Source organism: Acanthopagrus latus, chromosome 1 (genome assembly GCF_904848185.1).
Source record: "Acanthopagrus latus isolate v.2019 chromosome 1, fAcaLat1.1, whole genome shotgun sequence".
NCBI lineage: Eukaryota > Metazoa > Chordata > Actinopteri > Spariformes > Sparidae > Acanthopagrus > Acanthopagrus latus.
This window is the reverse complement of record NC_051039.1, coordinates 20,324,041-20,345,882: the sequence shown is the minus strand read 5'-3', so window position 1 is coordinate 20,345,882 and position 21,842 is coordinate 20,324,041. Positions and strand designations below refer to the sequence as shown.

The window sequence follows — 21,842 nt, the reverse complement described above, 5'->3', positions numbered from 1 at the left end:
GTAATGGTTGGACCAAATGTGTTCGCGTCTTTGGTACTGGCAAGTCAAGAGTAGCATGAGCAATAAAGCTGCATGTTGAAATCAACCGAAGTTCTCCTTTAACTTCAATATACGAGATCCAGAACTAAGCATCCCATTGAGTGTGGCCAATGATTTACTTGATGATATGTACTTTGGCTGCAACAAAGCAATGATGGAAAGAGTCAAGAAAGAATACCTTGAGGAAGAAAGGTATGAGAAACCATTTGCAGCCTGGGATAAGGCAAGGGACTGTGCCGAAAGGAAACTAGAACACAGGGAGGATAAGGCTCTAACCATACAGTAGATGACTTACAAGCGATCTGTGCTTACACAGATTAGCACATCTACATGATGTTCAATGATGCAGTCTGCGGACAGGAAACCTTCTATGGTTCTTCATTTAAGTTCCCCTCTTTCCTTTTCTTGCTGACTTCTGCAACACACATCTTGAAAAGTGATGACTATTGTCACACTACTTAAAGACTTTCTGATGATGGGTTTACTGGAAAGTCAAAGACAGAATTCAGTTTGGTTCCTTTGCCTCCAGCTCATTGAGAACAGACTTGGCAGTTTTCTCCATTTTTGAAACAAAAACATAAATAACATTTAGAAATACATTGGGTTATATTTGTTTTTATTAATGGTCCCATGTTATGAAAAACACATTTTCTCTGGTCTCTACATATGTAAACTGGTCCTCTCTGAGCCTGCCAACTCCCAAAATGAAGAAAACAAGCAATTCCTGTATGGTCTCTGCAGCCCACCCACTGGTAAAACGGCGCTCCTACAGGCTGTTCAAATTCAGCTCCTTCTGTTACGTAACGAAAGGAGTCATTTTCATAGGCTGACCTCATCTGTGCAGTGGAGATATCCGAGAGGGGGGCATCCATCCCAAAGGGTGTGTTCGGTGTGTCCAGCGGTGAGACAGCAGTGTTTCGCAACATCGTCACTCAGAGTTAGACACGCAAATAGCTCTGTTGTTGGTTGTAAAAATCAACATCAGCACCTATATTCTGTCCCAGCTACAGAACAACAGAAGAGACAGTGGTTGCATTTCATTTTCTAACAACAACATGCCGGCTGTGGTTCGTGTTAGCTTGTGTGTGTGTGCTAAACACTTCACATCGGACTGCTTCAGTAACGAGGGTCAATACAAAGCTGGCTTTGCCTTGACACTGACTCTTGTAAAAGGATCAGTCCCAGCCATACAGGACCCAGCAACTGCACCCAAGCCACAGGTAAGTGTCACCACGGTTTGATAGTATGTACAGTTGCTGATGAGTATGGTGAAATCAGCTGGAAACTGGCTAACTAGTTTGCTACGCTTCAGTCCGCCATGCAATGGCGTTTGAAGCGAGTTTAACATTAATAATATTACGATGGCGCTTGGTTGTTACAGTAAAAAGTCTGGAATCATGTACAGACTGGAGACAGAGACGATGTGAATGTGCCCAAGAGTTTGGAGACTGTGTTGGAGACAAACACAGCTTTCGCTAGCAGTTAGCCATTAGCAACATAGTAGTCACTGTAACAATACATACGTAAGAGGCATCGTCTCCCTGAGAGGGGCATGTAGCAGGCAAGCAGGCATTGACAGACAGAGCTCATTAGCATTTAAAGGTGCAGGCACAGAAACAGCCTGCTCTCAGTAGAGCTCACTTGAGAGACTTTTAGACAGCTGAAATTCAGGACCATGGATGGGTTTGGGGTAATGCATATCGAACACAGTGTTGTTGGACCTCTGACAGCTGTGTGAAATTGATGAAAAATAGTCTAATATGGGACCTTTAAAGTAAAGTTTAAAATAGAGGACAATGGCATGTTTCAAAATATTTACTTACATCCTCTTTTTCAAGTCGAAACTTTAGCTTGAAGAAAAAATAGTAAACACATGTCATCTTTGGACAAGGCATACAATAGGCCACAATGAAATCAACTTTAGGCCTGAGTGGAGTAAATCAAGGAGCCAGAGAAGGTGTTTAGGCCCTCAGTGATCCCACATAGCTGCCTGCCGCTCAGCAGCTCTACATAGACCTGGCCTCCCTGCTGCAGAGACAGCAGTACAGTCTGGGAGCTGCTGTCCTCCGAGTCCTCTCTGTTGTCTTCCCATGTGGATGCCACCACCTCCCGGTTTCTCATGAGTTGCACTTTGTAGTACATCCTTTCTCCTTTCCCTCCCACCTTGGAGTAGATCGAGAAGGAGAAGGAATACACTCCAGAACGAGGAGCTGTGAATATACCTGGAAATAATAATATGTGTAAAAATGAATTTCCACTTTCACAGCTTCAAATGTCACTTTGAGGAAACAAAAAAATAATATTGTTGTTACAGAATCTGTAAGGTGACATCACTGAACAGCACAAAATACATTCATGTGATGGTCGTGTACTGTACATGTATACTTTAAATGTTTGCCAACAAAATACTAAAGCAACAAGTTTGTTGAAAGACTCTTCATTGGAAAAAAATTATCAACACATGAATGATGGCTTGACAGCACTTTAATATGGCGTTAAAATAAGCACTTGTGAACACTTACCCAGGGCGGGGTTGTATCCATGTCCATGGTTGAGGGTGACAACATCATAAGGGATGGGGCTGTTCCTGGTGAAAGGCCCGATGCAGTTTGTTCTGCTGCTCACGGAGGCTGTGAACCCAATCCTCATCCCTCCTGAGGAACAGGAGGAAAAACACTCTCTCATGTTATAATTGTCAAATGCTACTTGTGGCATAGCAAATGATCAAAATGTCATCATTTTTTAAAGAACTTTCTTCAGCCCGGTTCCAAACCACAGTTTTATTCACGGACTCAAACTGGTCTGCTGCTACGCTCACAAACATCTATCTAGACAAAACACACTTTAGTATCGGCAGGATTAACAACACGAAAGTCTTCCTACATTGTTGGCGAGCTACCCAGCTACAACTTTGAAAAGATAAGATTGATGCAGTTGTACAAATTCTGTTTATCATTTGACTTACAGAGACAATGCTTAAATCAATATGTTAGTTTCATCAATGTGAACAAAGAAAACAAACAACGAAGAAAACTACACTGAGTAACCGCAACCACAGCATTTTGTATTGACTGGAAATGCTGTATTTTGGAGAAGTTGGTTATTTCTGGTTGGTAAGTCCAAAAGAACATAAACCTCTCTTAAAAACAAGAATCCTGATAGTTATCTATCACACGTGGCAAAATTGGTCTGGCCCAGTGATGGTCCACAGTACAAGTACGGTGCAGATGTGGTTCACTTCTGTCTGCCAGGTTGCCGATGACATATTAAAACCTCACTCACCTGTATGACTATAGCAGGCCTTATTCAGGCGTGTCACTGGCAAAGTGTCAGTAAAATACCAAGAGGTGAGTTTGTTTTGTCAGCATCCAGTTTGCATTTCAGCACAGACCGACCATTAAGTAAGTGGCGGCCTCTAACACCAAAAAGTTTAATCAACTACATCAATATGGACGTATGCAGATTGTAGTCTCTTGATTCTGCGGACTATGTCCACCAGTGTCCATGTCTCATGAGTACCTATCACTTCAACGATACTGGCACCCAGCTGGGACATCCTCGCCAACAGGTCCATCATTCGCGTGAAGATTTGATCCTCCACTTCTTGGAGCTCAGTGGCGGCACAGCAGCAGCCTCTGTGGCGCTGGAATGCACAGACACAGTTCCACTGTCCGCACGGTAGCTCCCCCTCCCATGCCACTGCAAATTTGTAAGGACAGATGGAAGAACGGTGTCATGGATCACCAATAATAACTGGCACACTCACAAGACGGATATATATGTATGAAGTAAGAGGAGATCCTGCCATAACATTTCAAGACAAACAGCAAATATTAAGATGCCGCAACATGCCGGTGATTGGTTTCAGACAAACTTAATCCAATTCACATCACATCAATACATTTCATACACCGAGCTTTTGAGTTAACATGATGGGAAATTAATGATGAGTGCATCAAATTAAGAGATCTTAATGCTATAATATTAAAATCCAGTATAGAATATTATAGTACACTATGATGGATACAATATAATATAGTATAATATATTGTGAGAGGTATGAACACAGCATAATATAATGTAAAAATCTTTTTCATTTTATTATCCTTTTGTAACACAACCTATCACACAAATAACAATTTCAGGGGCTCAGCCTTTAATAACTTTGCACCATGATTATTGCCATAAGACACTGAAGCTCTGTGAAAATTGGGGAAAACATAAACGATAATTGAAAACATATTTATTCAACATAACTTTTAACTAACTGGCATTGTTCCTTTGTTTTAGTCTTATCTTGCACATATTTTATTGTTCATATGTCTCACTTTGTTTTATTTTAATCTTTTATCATATTGTTCTTAAGATTCCTGTTGTTGCTACTGCCTCGCTTGTTTTTTTTTGTTTTGTTTTGTTTTTTTTACCCATTTCATTGCTTGTTGCATTCACGTTTTCTTGTTTATCAAATGTGTAATTTTTCACCATATGAAGTGGACTCTGAACGGTACACAGTTTGGTTTACCTGCTGCCTCTCGTAGGCTGCTGATACTGTCTTCGGCTGTCAGCCCGTCCCACAGCAGGCCCAAGATGAACAGAGTGCATGCTATGACTCTCATCTCCCAACACATATAAATATCTGCAGGCAGAGAATCTTCATGGAATGAATACTGCTTAAAGTAGTAACCTTATCTTTTAACACCAAAGACAACAGTGTAGGAGTATCATCGAATTTCATGTTTTGTAGTTATACAGTAACTCAGTGACTCATCTGAAAAAAACTTTGCTTTTATCAAGTTATAAGTTTAAGTTTTCATTTTGTTTAATCTTATTATGTTTTCTTTGAATTGTCTTGACTAAATAAATAAATATTCATCAATGCCATCATCTTTGCCTAGTAAAATGCTCAAAATAAAATATATGTGTCTGTTCTTTTAGCTTTCAGTTACACTCACAGACAACATGGTTTGCATGTGTTACCGTGGAAAAGATCATACCTTACATTCAAAATTGACTTTTTTCTAGACAGTCTGTTTCCAGCTTGGCTAAATGTTAAACAAGCTAGACAAAAATACGTAAATGTGGTTGTTTCATTTGTAACTACAAGAATAACCTGCATTAACTGTAACACAGCAACAGCTTGTAAGAAAATTCACTTTATTTAACTCATTTTAACTCAAAAGAAAAGAAAACAGTTACTCACAGCAGTCCAGCAGAGAATATCTTCTTCAGTCAGTATCCACGTAAAAATCTATAGTCCAGCACAAATTGTGATATGAAATCAAAGATAAACACACTAATAATGAGGAGCTCAATGCACAATGATATGATGTATCAGGTATGCTCAATGATGGCTTGTAATAAAGGTCCCTTTTCGCATCACTTTTATTTCCAAGTGGGTGGAGAGATATCTGGCAGCTCACACTCTGTGAACAGATTTCCTTCACTATATTCCCTACCCATACACACCCACAACCCTGTGCTCCTCAGGCAAGGTGTGACCTGTGAGGGAAGGATTCAGCAGGGACCTTCCTGATAAGCTCCCCAGTGTATATCAAAATGTGCTAAAGATTGTATCTTGCACAGTTGGTTATTAGGTCGGAGGTGTCAGATTGGCTGATAGGACCCTCCAGTTTGTTGTTTATGATAAGCTTGCTGCATTGTCCCTCTGCACCTGTCCCTCTACTGATGACACTGGGTCAAAGAAGGTCCTAGTTTAGTTTAGGCTAGTGTTTCCAATAGTGTGTGTATGTATTCTGTCAATTGTGGCTGGACAATGAGAAACCAGTTTGAAACGGAAAGTGTTGAGCTCATTATTGACACCAGTAATATTCAATTAGAAGACACTCAGTAGGTCATAGGAGCTGAATTACTTATTGTGTATCTTATTACCTACAATTAAGACTTCTGCAGTACGGCACCATTAAGGCTGAGATCTTTGAAGCTGCACATCACCGTAATCTCAGCTGTCTTACTAAATGTAGGTTAGTGGGTTTGAACTGAGGTGTTCTAACAGATTTTAGAAAATCACAATTTGCTGTCAACTTCTAGTTGTTCTGATCATATCTCCATTCTTATTCTGTTCGCCCCATAATAGATTGAAGCTGTGATGGCCAACTTTTCCCATTGCAAATGGAGCATTGACTCACTACTTTGGTTTACCATAAGTGACTTTAGTGTCTTATACATTCTGGATCTGTTTTCAAATGGCCATAAACAGGACTCCAGATGATGTTTTGCAACAAACCTAATGAATTCATCAATTTTAATAAGTGACATATTGTCAATGCTGGGTTTACAGCTGGTTTCAAGTGACCCAAAAAGCAGTTAATGCAGAAAGAATGACACAAATCTTAACATCAGATAACCAGCAGCAAGTACATACATAAGGAAAAAGCACACACACAACAAAACACAAATAGTAACTCAAAAAGTGCTACAGTTCTGCTAAACAGCATGACTTTATTGAATTGTTTCTCAATTATGTGTTAAGACTTTAGTAGAGTGAGTCATGAGTTTAGCAAGGTAAAGAATACATGGTAAACAGGGAGAGTACAGGCTCTGTATTATGAAATTCAATGGCAGTGTCCACACAAAACCCAAGTGATGCTTATCAGCTCAGGCCTATAGTGCGAGATACAGAGGAGGAAAGCGATCTTTGAACATGTGCACCATATGATAAGCATTGTTAAAATGGTTCCATAAGTGCTGCCAGTGTCACGTTACAAGGAGGGTCCTGTGAGGAGGATGAGGGTATACAGAGAGTTTATTGTTCAGCAAAGACTCTTTATGTTGGGAAATTGTATCCTTGACATTTCTGGTAATCAGCAGGGTTTTGATAAGGGGTTATTATCTTTAACCCTTGTGGTTTCAGTAGGTATTTATTGAGAGCAACTTTTGTTTTCTAATATTGCAAATCCATCTCCTGTCTGTTAAAGCTAACATTAATTTTGTTGTTGCAATGTTACACTGCGGCATTCCATACAGGCCAGGGAGATGTAAAATAAATGAAGTACAGCATAATTTATATCCGTGGAAAAAGATTATGATGCTTTTTCAGACATCTATTAAGATTTTTACATTCACTCCTCTCGAAATGCATTTTCAGATAAATAGGACATAAAAATGATTCAGCTTGTAAAAAAATTAAAATAAAATAAAGCAACGTGAAACATTATATGAGGAATAGGAATCAGAGCATAAAGTTGTCAGCAAGGGAGGAATGAGGTATAAAGAAGATGAAAAAGTATCCTGTACCGTAGCTTCATCAGTAGTATTCATAGCCCAGGCTCAGTAAGGCAAACAAAAAGGAGCCCACACAAGATTTGAAGTAATTTTAAGAATATTTTATTAGAAACTGAGCCAAAAGCAACTTAATAAATGAATCTGTAGTCTGTAACTCAGTAATATTTGCAGTGATGTGTGGTTTGCAGAGGGAAAACAAAGAGGAAAACCAGACCGGAAGGTTAGATGATAATGAGGAAAGAAAAGATAAACAGAAACCAGCCTCAGGCCATGTCCACACTTGCACTGATATTTTGTAAAGCGGACATTTCCTGTACGATTTTGCCCCTCGTCTATGCACAGATGGCATGTTAGATGCAAATGGATTGTTCAAGGAAACAATGACATCACATAGCACCTCAGTGGAAAGATGTTAGGGTATGGATATCTGTGTCAAATAACCGTAAATCAATGAATAATTAGCTCCTACTCTTTTTGTTTTTAAGTCTCTACCCCCAAAGGAAATGAAGTTCCCTGCACATGCTCAAAATGTTCTTCTATCAGTGATTAGACTTTATCTCTACCTACAGGCCCATCATGCCTGTTTCAACGCTTGTAATCTTTTTTTAAATTCAGTGTGTACAGAGATATTTTGTAAAACGACAGTCAAGTAGACAGAATTTTATTTTATTTTTTTTAAACGGAGGGGGGGAAATGTCATTTTAGAAAAAGATCTGTTTAAGTGTGGACAAGGTCTAAACGACACAGACACAACCTGCCCAGGTGTAAGACAACCAAGCACCCGGGGTGCAAGCAACCTGGAAAGGGAAAAGACAGCTAATCCCACCCACTTGACTAAGGAAGTGATCAAAGGGAGAGTGAAGAAACTCAACCACCACAGAAACCATCATTAAAACCTTAACTTAAGATATTCAAATTGAACCAACACAAACGCTGACAACCCACATCCAAAGTGTATCAGGTAACTTTGTGTATACCAAGGTGCAGGGAGGCCTGAACACAATCATAAGAGTACCCTCAGATGTAGCCTTACCTCGCAGAGAGACTCAACCCTAGTCTTCAGGCAGCAACATGCACAGGGTCCTTATGCTCACTAAACCAGCATCCTTTTCACAGAGATGCTGTTCACCACCATCATACAATTCACGACTCACAGGACAAAACTCCTTTGAACAATGGTTTGCCATCCCCTGTTTACACAAGTGTAAACCAGTGGGTCAAAATAACAGGGAGAATTTATGCCCTTTAAACCCAGTAACAAGTCAGAGAGGGAGCCTGGTTACTTACACACAAGTATAGAGCCTAGCTGACGTTCAAACGCAGAACAAGCCCACATTTATTTACTTATTTCATGTTCTTCACTGCATATTACACTTTTCAGCGCACTGTACATTTAATGCCATACAATATATATTCAATGTAATGAGATGAATAATGTCCATGACAGCAATAATGGCTGGCACTGATTGGTCATGTAGCAAAAGGCACTGAAATGTATAGTGATAAGCCTAGCAAGTGAAGTGGTAACTCATTTCTTAAAGCATCCAGGCAGCACATTACTGTATATGAGAGCATTCATGCTAGCGGCTACATCAATAGTAAGGCACAGTGTTAATCTATGGTACAGAGCAGAGTTAGTTTCTTTAACGCATGCTTGGCTACACTTTTATCTTTTGGTCCCTGTGAAATCACAGAAAATATACAGAGCAGTATGACTTCGTGCTATGACCCATTTGAGACATTTCTATACTCACTGCAGCTAAATTCAGCTATGTTCATTATCTTTTGGATTACTTTCAGCTGTCACTTTATGAAAACTTTGAAACTCCAATTCAATACGTTTTTTTTTGTTTTTTTTTCATGGATCCATGAATTTAAAGTATGGCGCACGCTAGGCCCGCACCAAATATATAGTATATTTGTTTTGTCTTCAAAAATAGTAGCCAATGAATTTATGTTGGTTTTCTCAACAACCTTGATTCAAATTATTGGCGAAACAAAGTTTTCATAATCTGTCAGCATAATTATTACGCTTCTTTCACTTTTTCATCGTAGGTACCACTGCCTTTGTAAGCTGATACGTAGCCACTCGTGTCGGGGATGTCCTCGCGCCCGGATTTTCCTTTTCCTTTGCCTGACTCGTCGAAACGCTCCTTGTGTGATCCCGTGTATTTGGTGGTGTCGGTCAGTCTGTCCACCGCTGCTGCCTTTGCCACTTTCTAAAAACAACAGAAAATCAAAGGACTGAGAATAACACTGTGGCAGACACTAACGCAGCCCACTATCAGTCACATCTTCAATTTGGAGCTAAACAACTGCACATAAACAAGATTTAGTAGATAAAACAAAACAAGTTTTGTATGGGTCTTCACCAAGTATTCTTAACATTAAACCTGAGCTTATTGAATTATAAACATGATAACATAATAATTATGTTGATGGGTCAGTCAGAGGGAACGGTGATTTGCGATAATAACTGGTGAAATACTCACAGTGATTCCGATGTTGGCAGGCTCCTTACCAACAATGAGACCATAGAGCTGCTGAAGCGCCTCCTCTTTGCTTTTGCCTTTAAAACGTTTGGGAGCCAACTCCGTCAGGGCCTGGGTGAACTGCTCAAATGTGATTACGCGAGCTGACTTTGCCCTGAGGAAACACACACACACAGCGTCCAGACTGACATATCAGTGGTGGTCCTTGATTTTTCCTCGAGCACCACCATGAGGTTGACAGACTTTCAGTGAAACGCCATGACCATGTAGGATGGACTGCCAAGATATTTGGTACATGTATGTGATGACCTGGGTGATGCCTTGACTTGTCAGAGTATCATGTGGTCAGTGTAGTGTAACTTGTACAATCCTCGCATTTAGCACCAGATTACTTGCAGAACTAAAGACTTTTCCATCAGCCTTAGCCTCAGTAAAGTTGTACTTTGTCAAATTGTCTAAAACAATATTATTTGGACTTTTTCTTTAATTTTTGTGGTATCGAACAGCCCAGTCACCAGGATATTATGTTAGCAGTTAACGTTTCTGCAAACTACAGCAACTTCCAAGGTTAACATGTGTACCAAACATGGCATATCACTTTCACATTATATGCTTATTAGCCACCCGTCGCAGGAGAAGGAGAGGAGAAGATGGTGGCATTACAAGCAAACATGCATGCCAAAGTGACAACTGGAGTTTGAGTCACACCACTGGATATCTTCAAGAACGCCTGGAGACACTCCCAACTGTTGGTGTGGTGACGAAAACAGGTAGGGAAAAGACCAAAGCCATAGGCACAGTGTTGTGACAATAGAGAGAAAGAAAATTCGACCTAAACAAACTTATCGTTGCAATGTAAAGAAACGTTCAGTCAGTCAGATCTGTGGTTCAGCAGAAATGTACTTGGTTAAAATTTATTCTGGCGGTTGAAATCTTACTTGACTTTGGAGAAAACTATGTCGACATCCGTAGTAGTGACGTTCTTGCCGTCGATGATGTGGCATTCCTTGCAGAGCTTAACGAAGTTCTTGCCGTTCATCTCCTTTCCTGTGGCCTTAGTGTCTCCATGGACCGCAAACTTCTGGAAGGAGGCCTCCACCTCTGCGACAGACACTGAGCCCTCGGCCATACTGACAGACGGACACACATTCATGTCTGGTCAGTGTGTAGGCAAACATTCAGACACTGTTGACGCATGGTCACACAACTGGTTATGTTCAGCATATCAGATTAATCAGGAGTATATGACTGGATTGTCCAAAGCCTTAAATAGCCCTTCAAACAGCGCTGGCAAAACACACTTAAGTTGGCTGACGTTCATTTACTTTTTACCCGCGTGTCAAAGTGAAGAGCTCAAGTAAATTCATAATGACTCTATTAGCTGATTGGGAAACGGCACTGCCAAGGAACGCTGCCATCATGGTCAGTCTAAGTGCACATTTTCTCTCTAGCACACACACACAAGCACTTCCATCACATCCATCATAATGTTAATGTTGCTCGAGCTGCTCCCGCGCCAATTTAATTCAATCAGCTCAATTTCCAAATGGCTGCTCTGCTGTTCAATCTCAAGCAAATGACCAAACGTGCTCCTGCTCTTTCTCTTCACTTCCTACACACAATCTCTCTCCCGCACACACACACACACACACACACACACACACACACACACACACACACCACCAAACACTTCTCCATCACTTTGTGTTTAAAAATGTACATTCGGTTATGATTTATAAATTCAAATTTTAAGCAAATGATTTGAAGGAAGACAATAATTTCATAAGTGAATGTGTGTTTTTTTTAGCAGAAGAAGCACAAATGCAGTTTTCATGCATGTTTAAAGTAGCAGCTTGACATTAAGGCATTAACCAAAAAATCAACTAGCACACAAAAGCATATATGTAAATAACGCTGTAGATCCAATGTGGCTACATGCACTATTGGCAACAATAATGGATCTGTTTACGAAAATCTCATATAAAAAATGTGTCACACATTAAATAATGTCCACGTAAATATTACAAATGACTCTCATTATACTGGAGCATGAAATAAGACAACATCTAGCCTTGACAATGGTGAAATATCCTGACTGAAGACAGGATATTTCCATTGCCCTGATGTTGTATTAGATACCTGAGCATGGGACAGCGATGCTAGAAAAGAGAGAGTAACGTGTACCTGCTGCCGTAAACGGAAGGAAGCTGTGTAAATATTCAGGGAAATCCTGATTTGCGTACGGCTGCTCAACCTCTTCGTCCTTTTCCTCCTCTTTCTTCCTCTTTCTCCTCTCGCCTCTCCTCCTTTCTGCCACTCCCAGGCTTCCTCACAATGACGACAGAGATGGAGAGATACAGAGAGGCTGGAGGAGAGAGGGCGGGAGGGAGGGAGGAAGAGAGTACCAGTCAGTACAGTCAATGACATCATGGGCACTCAGCCTCCCTTGTGTCTATTCAGTCTCATCAGCTCCTCGCCTCTATGGGCAGACTTGCTTCTGTCGAAAGATGTATCATGTTAAGTTTATTTAATTGGACTTCAATTCCTCATTCTGTTCATTTGTGTTCCATGACTTCTGATATTTGTTCTGTAACCCATGTTTTGGAGCACATAGATAAAGGCTGATAATCTTACAATTCTCCCTAGATCTTAATATTCTTACTCCCCCCCACTGTAATACTCACCTCAACTCACAGCTGCCTGTCATTCCCGCTCTCCATTTCCCTCCCACCCTCTTGCTTTCTCTCTTTTTCTCTCTTACTGTCATCGTCACAAGAGCTCTCTTGTCTGGACAAAGATGAGAGCGGCCCTTCAGAGGACAAAGGACACTGACAACAGAGAGCTGACACATCACAGGAAAGATTAGCCCATCTCACAGCTTCATATCAATGAAACTGAATATCAGACAGGTAACACAGAGCATGCCTCTCTTCACACTCAGCAAGCTCAAGTGGTCAAACAATACTCTGTAATAATAATGATCATAAAAATAACAACCAGTTTGCATAAAGGTGTTCAACTGAAATTTGCCAAGAAGTCAAGAGATAAAAAAAAAAAGAAAGAAAAATACTGGTGATATTTTTAAGGTTTTTTGTTTGTTTGCTTTTTCTTCATCTTTTGAAACCAGTGGAAAAGTGTGTGCGCATTTTTTTTCCACCAAGGTCATTTTTCAAAGCTGTTTTGAAACGCTCATTTCGGCTACAAGAGGCTGAAGTGTTCCACTTCCCCATGCTCTAATAGTACTGAATTCCATCATGTTTTCTTCCGGGCGAGGCTTAATTTCTCTTTTCACTGATCTATGAAAAGAAATGCAGTTTCATCAAGCTTCTAAACACAATGAGTGTGTTATACATTTTATAAGTAAATGAATAAAGTCATAGCACTACACAACACAATTATTACAGTATTTTTGCAAATGTGTCCCTGTGTCAGCCTGCCAGCTATATTTATTATTGATGATGCTCTTTCAACCATCAGTAATAAAAAACGTGGTTTCTTCATGCATTTATTATGAATGTGAACAGCACAAAAGTATGACTGATACAGTTAAACATGAATGTTCTTCAGATACATGAAGGCTATCATAATTTATGCATGAGGAAGCCCACAGTTACATATTTCATCTTACCAGAAACCAGTTTAGCTAAATTAAAGATTAAAGATTTGTGAGAGAAGTTGATTTTTGAGTTTCATTCCTAACTTGTTTTGGGATGGTGGCCAACCTGTCCTTTTCTTACAAATAGCACCTTCATTAGCACCCGATTACAAGACACTGTCAGACAGCGGTGAGGTTTTTTCTCGTCTTGGGTTTTTGTCTTTTGAACTTCCTGTTTTATTTTGAAATTCTAACTCTACTCTTGTTTCAGGTCACTTTCCTTTCCTCATATGTCACTGGTCTGATCTCCCTTTGTCTTGTGCCAGAGTGTCTAGTTCCGTCATGCACCCCAGCCTTTCGCCACAGTCCTTGTTGTGTCATGTTCATTGTTGGTATTTCTGTTTATTCTTTTGCCTTGTGAGTGATTTTTTTTTGTTAATAAATTTTATAGTGCAGCTCAGTCTCGCAGTTCATTTTTATAGCTTTTTCTTTCCTCCGCTGGAGTGATTTTTTTGTTTGTTAAATTTTCACAGCTTAGTCTGATAGTGTGGTTTTGTTTCATAGCCGTTTGTCATGCTCCGTTGGAGTGAATTACCGTTGTACCATCATTTTATAGTCTTTTGGTTTTCCTAATGTGGAGTGATTTTTTTTCTTTCTCTTTTTCCTCTGTTGGAGTGGTTTTCTTCATAGTAATTGTTTTCTTTTTTTCCCTCTCTTGTTCTAAGATTAGTCAGGTAACTTTTTCACAGCTGGTTGATTTGTCACTCTGTCTAGGAGCATTTGAATTTCAGATTAAAATCCTGTTGAATTCGAATTACTCTGCATCTGAGTCCTCTTTATAGCCAAGGCTGACAGACACTGTACCATCAAAATGATTTTGAAGCTCTTATTTTACATAACATGTCACATTTACATGTCACATAACTATTATTTCAATGACTTTTTAAATTCAAATTTAAAATGTTTGACATCAAAGTCCTATTTAGACATATAGTGTTCCCATAGTCCAAACTACAGTATATAGTATTATGCATATGTAATTGATGAGTTTTAAGCAGATGAAAATTAGGTATATTTACATTAATTAATCTTAAATATTAGACTTGTTACACCTTGGTTCACCAAATGTAGTTAACTAGTGTGAGTCTGCACAATAGTCAGTCAATTTAAACATGATAAAACAAACACATTTGTTTGTATCTTTCAAAATAACAGCTTATGCTTAAGCTTATATATATATATATATATATATATATATATATATATATATATATATATGTGTGTGTGTGTGTGTGTGTGTGTGTTTCAGCAGTGTTCTTAGGCATCACAATGGTTTCACCTTGCCTTGTTTTTCAGATTTGTGCTCCCGTGGGTACCCGCATACTGATACTGCTGCTCTGTGTTTTGTTCACAGAATCAACAGAACAAGTTGTTTTGACATCACGCACCATCATGAAACTCACCATTCAGTTCAAATGGAAAGCTGAAGGGTGTCTGAAGGACTAAGTCTTCCCACTTGGAAATACCAACCAGTACGGACATTTCCTCCCCCATAAGAAAATGTCGGTTTAGGGGAATATCAATGTAAACAACGGTAGAAAGTGGAGCTTTTCACTGAAAGTGATTGGTTTCTGAGGCTTCTGTATGTGTTACGGTGAACAATCTGTGCTGACATGTTGTGTTATTAATGTACTTGTATTGCAAACATACAAACTGTTAACACTGCAGTAACACTACAGAAGTATCAAGTCATCAGTACAATGGTGTTGACTTATTGTTGAATTATGTTAGATGCAATCATAAATATCATGTGTAGCCCTCATTAGGTTTTATTTTGCTGACAACTTGACCTTACTGTGTGACTTCCCCTGAGATTCCCGCTTGTGAAGCAAGTTCTGTCATGGTTGCAGACCTCGGTACTTTCTCTCAGGTGTTGTTTGCTTACAGTAGAAACAAATGCTTCTCTTTAAATATCGCCCGAGAACTGCTTTGTCTCTTGTTTGCAAAGAAGTTGTAGGATCACGGGGGCCTGTGGTTGGAATTTCTCTGGACCACATACTAACTGGCAGACTTAGTCATATCAATAGATTGCGGACCAGGCTGACTGAAATAATTTTCTGATACAGAGTTAATCCTTATTAGTCTCAAAGCCATCATGGCTGAGTCTAATTTCCCTTTACCACCAGAGGCTTTCTGTCCCCTGTGTGTGGATGACCTAAGAGACCCGGTCACCATCCCTTGCGGTGACACCTTCTGCCTGGAGTGCATCAAGGTCTACTGGGACCAGTTTGACCACATGGGTGTATACAACTGCCCACAGTGCCGCACGACTTTCACACCGCGGCCTGTGCTGAGACGCAACCTTCCTGACGTGAACCACGAGCCCCGGCGCCAGCTTCCAGAGCTCACTCCTTTTCCCTACATGCACCGGGAATCCTTCTGCGACTTCTGCGTCGGCCGTCGCAACAAGGCCGTGAAGTCTTGTCTCATGTGCCTGGCCTACTACTGCGAAACCCACGTCAAGCCGCATTACGAGTCATCCACCTTCAAGAGGCACAAGCTGGTGGACGAGACGGGCCACCTGGACAGGAAGATCTGCCCGCAGCATGAGAAGGGCCTGGAGCTGTTCTGTCGCTCTGACCAGATGTGTATCTGTGTGCTGTGCACTGTCAGAGAGCACCGCAGCCACAACATCACCTCAGCAGAGGAAGAGCGCACTGAAAAGCAAGTAAGTCAAGTTAGTTTGTGGGTCAACATGTGTGACATAGGCTGGTTGTGCACTGAAGAATTTGCATGAAATCAATTTAAAATCCCCCCAAAATTCCATTTTCCTTCCTATCCGTCTCATGAATTGGATTTTGGAGGAGAGAAGCAGTAGCAATCTCAGGATGTTTGAGGGGGCAGGGGTTTTTAAAAATCAAAATGGCACCAGATGTGTGAAGTTGGGCACCAGTACGCAGAAAGTCATGATACTTTTATAATGAAGAGAGGTCACTGCAACACATTCTGCCCACTGGAAAGGCATCCTAGAGCGCAGTTTATCATTTTTTTTATATACGGAAGAGGGCACTTCTTGGGCAAATGTTACAAGTCCACCAGGGGGGACAAGAAGTCTCTCTATCTCTGAAGTGCGACCAAGTGTCACTATTATTATCATTATTAGTAGTTGTAGTAGCAGTATCATTATTGTTGTTGCTGTTGTTGTTTTGAAGTTCTTATTGTCGTGTTCTTCCAACAGAAAGTCTTGGTAGTCACCCAGTCTGAAGTCCAGTACATCATTCAGGAGAGGATGAAGGAGCTGCAGGAGCTCAAACATAATGTGGATGCACTAAAAGTAAGCTTATGGAATGGAATATTGTGTATTTGGGAGGAAATATAATGCAACCTGAGAAATGGGCATCGTCTGTTGGTGGTATCGAATGTCCCACAGCACCTTTTCCTAAGACTTCTCGACAAACTGGTTTTACCTTTCAGAGTGCTGCCCAGCGAGCACAGGCAGAGAGCGACAAGACATTCCACGAAATGCTGCAGGCGGTGGAGCGCTGGAAGGCCGAAATCAGTCAGATGATAATGGCCAACATGCAGTCAGCGATGTCACAGGCTGAGGGCTACGTGGACCGCCTGGAGCAGGAGATACTAGAGCTGCAGCGCCGAGATGCAGAGCTGCGGCAGATCCTCGAAACAGAGGACAACATTCACTTTCTGCAGGTGCGGAAAGATCAGACAGAACTGAAAGAAATAACAGCATTTAGGTCATAATACACCGTATGTCATGTAGTGTGTTGTAACATTGATGGAATGGAAACACTTTTTAGGTGGCAATACTCAGTAACTGTTGGGTAGATAAAGGCCGTACCATCTGTAAAAAGAATAATATATTGTTTAGCCATGCTACTTTTCTGTTTGAGTTTTTGTCTTATTGACTGGATCACGGAGCTCCTCTCTGTCTCGTTGAGCAGAATTTTCCCAGCCTGTGTGTTCCTCCTGAGGCCATGGTGCCCAAAGTACTCATCAACCCTCAGTTCTCCTTTGGGGAGATGAGCAAGACAGCCACAGAGATGAAGGAACATCTGGACGACATCTGTAAGAAGGAACTGAGCAAAATCTCCAAGACAGGTTTGTGTCTAATAGATGATACTGATGAAATAGCTTTATATTGTGAATACTGTAAAGTGGGCAAGTAACAGAGTAATCTAATGCTGTGTCATCTTCACAGTCAGTGAAACTCCTGTGTACATACTTTTGCCAAGAAATGGAGACAAACGACTCAAAGGTAAGTGTCTGTCAGCTTTTGTGTGTTCAGTATAGATAATAGATAATATAGAGTTCATCTTTAAGAGGAGGAGAGGAAAGATATAAAGTAAATCAAAGTTATCGCTTTCAATTTAAGTATCTATGTAATTCACTACAGATTTATTAAAAAAGCAATTTATATAGCAATAACAAAAGACATATCACAAAATGATATATGTCCATGTTTTGTTATCCAAACAGTTCCTTCCAGAGTTGATTTTCAGGAACCAAAAACCAGGACAGACTTCTTAAGATGTGAGTAAAGTGCATGTGGTTCAGTCAGTTCGATGACTGTCACTATCACCCGAAACCAAGTGACTGCTTTAACCTAGTTGTTAGCAATATGCATGAAATGTATCAATTTGTTGTTCTGGGTTAAAAACGGACAGAGTGGGAAAGCGCATGGATGAATGAATCTTAAGATAACTAACTGTAAAATGTGTCTCATGTCTTTGCTCAGACTCCTGCAAGATGTCCTTTGATCCAAACACAGTCTATAAAGAGCTGGTCCTGTCGGACGGGAACCAGAGGGTCACGCGGAAGAAATCAGTCCAGTTTTACCCAGACCATCCAGAGCGCTTTGACGGCTTCTCCCAGGTCTTGTGCAAGGAGCCTCTGACTGGTTTCAGATTTTACTGGGAGGCCGAGTGGGGCGGGGAGTTTTCCATCGGGGTGGCGTACAAGAGCATCAGTCGCAAGGGGAAGAATTCGCACAGCCTGCTGGGCTACAACGACAAGTCTTGGAGTCTCCTCTGCTCAGACTCAGGCTACTCTGCCTGGCACAACAAAGTCGACCGAGACCTCCCTGACACTCCCAGAGCCACACGAATCGGTGTGTACCTGGATTATGCAGGCAACACCGTGGCCTTTTATTCGATATCAGAGACGATGGAACTTATCCACAGGTTCAAGGCTCAGTTCAGTGAGCCTTTGTACGCTGGTTTTGGTGTGGGCTCCTCTGTTACCCTCTGCCAGCTGAAGCAGAATCCCACTCCTTACTAAGATTTTAAAAACAGGGAAGTTGTGTAAAAGTTATCTTGACGGGTAAGGTACCCATAGGTACTGTGTACTGCAAGTGCTCAATATTGATTCTGCAGAACAATGTAAATATATCGCTCCTGGAATATATGATGACACTGGCACACTGAACATAATTTTGGACAAATCTGTAAATATGTGTTTAATTGCAAGAGTATTATATATTGATTTAATAACTTTAACTCTGAAAATAACAACATCTAACAGTCTACAACTTTTCATACTTTTATCGTCTAACAGAGCAGCACCGTCATAATCAAGGTGTGCAGTAATGATATGGAACGCTTACATTAGTTTTACAACACATAATAACATGTAGATATGAATAATATATTTAATACATTGATTCATATTGAGACAAATGTTCTAAACCAATGAATCAGGTATGATCAGTTCAATCACTGTATTTCTACAGAATCAAGCTGTGTTGAATGACTCACTGGTAACTGTTCAATGTCATCTGTAAATGTTTCTGTTGGCACATGCAAATTCTTTGTCATATGAAACACAGTCACTAGTCTTATTCTTTATTTCTGTACGTCTCTTAAATGACATTATCTGAAGCTCGATGTGTTTGTTTGTGAGAATATTCACACTGTATCACACACTTTTTTCAGTTTAAGAATCCAAATTAAATCATTCTATCAATCTAAAATGAAGTGTCTCCTACCTGGAGGCTGACAGTCCTCAGCCAGTTCCGTGTTGCAACAGTTTCAGTATACGTGTGGTTGCACATTCTTTACATATTCATACACTAACATAAACACGCTGAACAGACGCTCTAAATAAACATGACACTGTTAAACTCATTACACGTTCTATGGCCCTCAAGCAGCTGCATCAACAATTCAAACAACTCAACGCGTAATCATTTACTACAAGCTAATGGCCACACCAATCAATTATCTCTGGGTTGAGCATAAGACTGGCATGACACCCATAGTCAGGGGTGTCGCTAGGAGTGCAAAACATCCGGGTCTTTAGCCCCGCTGACAGTGTTGCCTCAGTTACCTTGAAAAAGTAATCGGATTACTGATTACTCCTTTAAAAAGTACAGCCAGATCAGAGTGTACAACAAACCTTAATATTCTCATCTTCAGCTGACACAAACTCAAAATGATGACTGCAATTCCACCCAGAAAAAGTCTCCATCTATCTCCTCCCTCCATTGTTGTTCGTGTTTGTGTCACTGCGCGGTGTTACACGTCAGTTGAAGAAAGCAAAAATATATATTTTTACCAAGGAAAATTACAAAAATAATAGTAACGCACAGTGACTTGAATAAGTAGCTTTAATCTGATTACTGGTTTGGAAATTTTAAGGCGTTAGATTACTTGTTACTGAAAAAAAGTGGTCAGATTAGAGTTTACTGGCATCACTGCCTGCAAATAGAGTCAAAAAATTTTGAAAATTGGGCTGTTAAAGATGCAATTTCAACGTAGTTAGAGAAGGAAAGGAAGGCCAATCATTGGGGTCCTTATCGTCATATTTCAATGACGAGTAAAGACGTGGGTTTCTTGCCAGGTTTGGCGTCTGGCACCCCTGGACTGAGTAATCTATATGGAGCACTAGCTCCACAGCTAATCAGGCTAAATAGCTAATGGTGGCTGACTACAGTTAGCATAGTTTACAGTTTAGCAACAAGTAAAACCCCCTGAATCAAGGTGATTTAAGGAGCTTTACTTGTTGACGAGTAAACAAGTCGCTTATTCCCAATAATAGAACTCATTCCCTATTCAAGATATTTGATGATACCTTCATGATAAATTATAAGAAGACAACACAAGAAAATAGTGAAGAAGGCCATTGTAAAGGCATATGACAGTGTAATAACACTAAGTGGCATTTTAATGACTAATCCAAACTGTTCACCTGTTAAAAAATATCTATGACACAATTATTATGTGATTTCCATCTTGTGCAGAATTCCTTGTACAGTGTTACCAAATCTCTGCACATTGAGTGTTTCAGAGAGTCCCACTTGGACACAACGGAGGAATTATCAGTTCATTATGTCTTATTATGTTCTTTATGTACAAAATTGTTCCTGTGGTGCTATGCCATGCTATTTATATGACATGCTCAACGTATCTTGTGTCATGGTGACTCAGTGGAAAGCCCTCATGTGATTTGCAAGATAAATGAGCCGAAGATGCGACACTGCTTTACATGTTTGTCATGAAACAGACACCATGCCCAGACAAGGCTCTACATGCAAACTTACAGCTGCTGGATTCAGTCAGCCAGCAGACAGATAGAAAAATGTTGGTAGCTGCTTTATTAAACAAATCAAGCGCAAAATAATCACAGTATATAGACTTTGCAAAACAGCTTACATGTATTTCTGTGCCAGCAAATCCACGTTATATGGAATAGTATAAGATAAAGTATAAAATCAGATTAGGGTCACCTTTTTGTATTTCGCTTTTTAACAGCAAATAATAATGAGAATAAAGTGAATAACATAATAGGAAGCAAGACTTTCTTCATTCATATTGCTATTTCTCATGGACCACTGTCACGTGTCGTATACATAGCAACTATCACTTTCATATCGATACAATAGTTACCGCCAGGGCAAGTGTAACTGAACATATAGCTGATACCCACAGGTCCATTACTAATGGCAAGGGATGTAACGATACCTAAAATTCACAGTACAATATCATCACGATATTTAAAAAGGCAAAAGCAAAAGATGACTTCAGCCTTCTGACTTCTGACCCACCTACCACCACCTTGGCAACGTCTTTCATCACACTGAACCACCGGTGGACCTGGGCTGAAGTGCTGGTCTGAGGCCACAGCAGAGACTTGGAAGTAGCTGCTTCAGCTCCTCATATAAGCCACAACAACCACAGCCTTGATGATTATCCCGTCCACCCAGGTGAATCTGATGGTCCTGCTCCAACCAGTTCCGTCTCGTCCTGATCCGGACCCTTCTTCTCGCCTGGCGATACTGTGGCCTCCCCTTCAGATACTGCTGGCGGTGCCTGTGCATTTCACTGTTCCACTTCGGAGCCAGATCACAGGCAATGAACCTTAAATTCTCACTGGAGAATCCTGAAAGAGGGTTAGGAGTTTACTTGCTTTCAAAACAAATGTGTGGGAGCAAGATCAAAACCTTTGCAACAAGATATGGT

The 21,842-nt window shown here is 40.4% G+C and overlaps 3 protein-coding genes across 3 annotated transcripts; 1 reads left to right on the top strand and 2 right to left on the bottom strand.

Annotated features, from left to right (window-relative positions):
• Nucleotides 1-1,959: 1,959 nt before the first annotated feature.
• LOC119031544 (cerebellin-1-like) lies at nt 1,960-5,323 on the bottom strand. The gene is made up of 5 exons (XM_037120137.1): nt 5,240-5,323; nt 4,562-4,675; nt 3,559-3,738; nt 2,562-2,693; nt 1,960-2,261 (listed from the first exon to the last, which is right to left on the bottom strand). The coding sequence occupies exons 2-5, from the start codon at nt 4,665-4,667 to the stop codon at nt 1,960-1,962; spliced, it is 720 nt and encodes a 239-aa protein (XP_036976032.1). The 5' UTR covers nt 4,668-4,675; nt 5,240-5,323.
• Nucleotides 5,324-8,588: 3,265 nt separating this feature from the next.
• Nucleotides 8,589-12,096, bottom strand: tppp2 (tubulin polymerization-promoting protein family member 2). Its single transcript, XM_037103457.1, has 4 exons — nt 11,958-12,096; nt 10,712-10,903; nt 9,774-9,927; nt 8,589-9,500 (listed from the first exon to the last, which is right to left on the bottom strand). Exons 2-4 carry the CDS (start codon nt 10,900-10,902, stop codon nt 9,309-9,311), a joined length of 537 nt encoding a protein of 178 aa, XP_036959352.1. The 5' UTR covers nt 10,903; nt 11,958-12,096; the 3' UTR covers nt 8,589-9,308.
• Nucleotides 12,097-15,387: 3,291 nt separating this feature from the next.
• On the top strand, nt 15,388-19,304 carry ftr84 (finTRIM family, member 84). The gene is made up of 7 exons (XM_037103391.1): nt 15,388-16,096; nt 16,607-16,702; nt 16,843-17,076; nt 17,328-17,484; nt 17,585-17,641; nt 17,863-17,916; nt 18,122-19,304. The coding sequence occupies exons 1-7, from the start codon at nt 15,524-15,526 to the stop codon at nt 18,661-18,663; spliced, it is 1,713 nt and encodes a 570-aa protein (XP_036959286.1). The 5' UTR covers nt 15,388-15,523; the 3' UTR covers nt 18,664-19,304.
• Nucleotides 19,305-21,842: the final 2,538 nt, after the last annotated feature.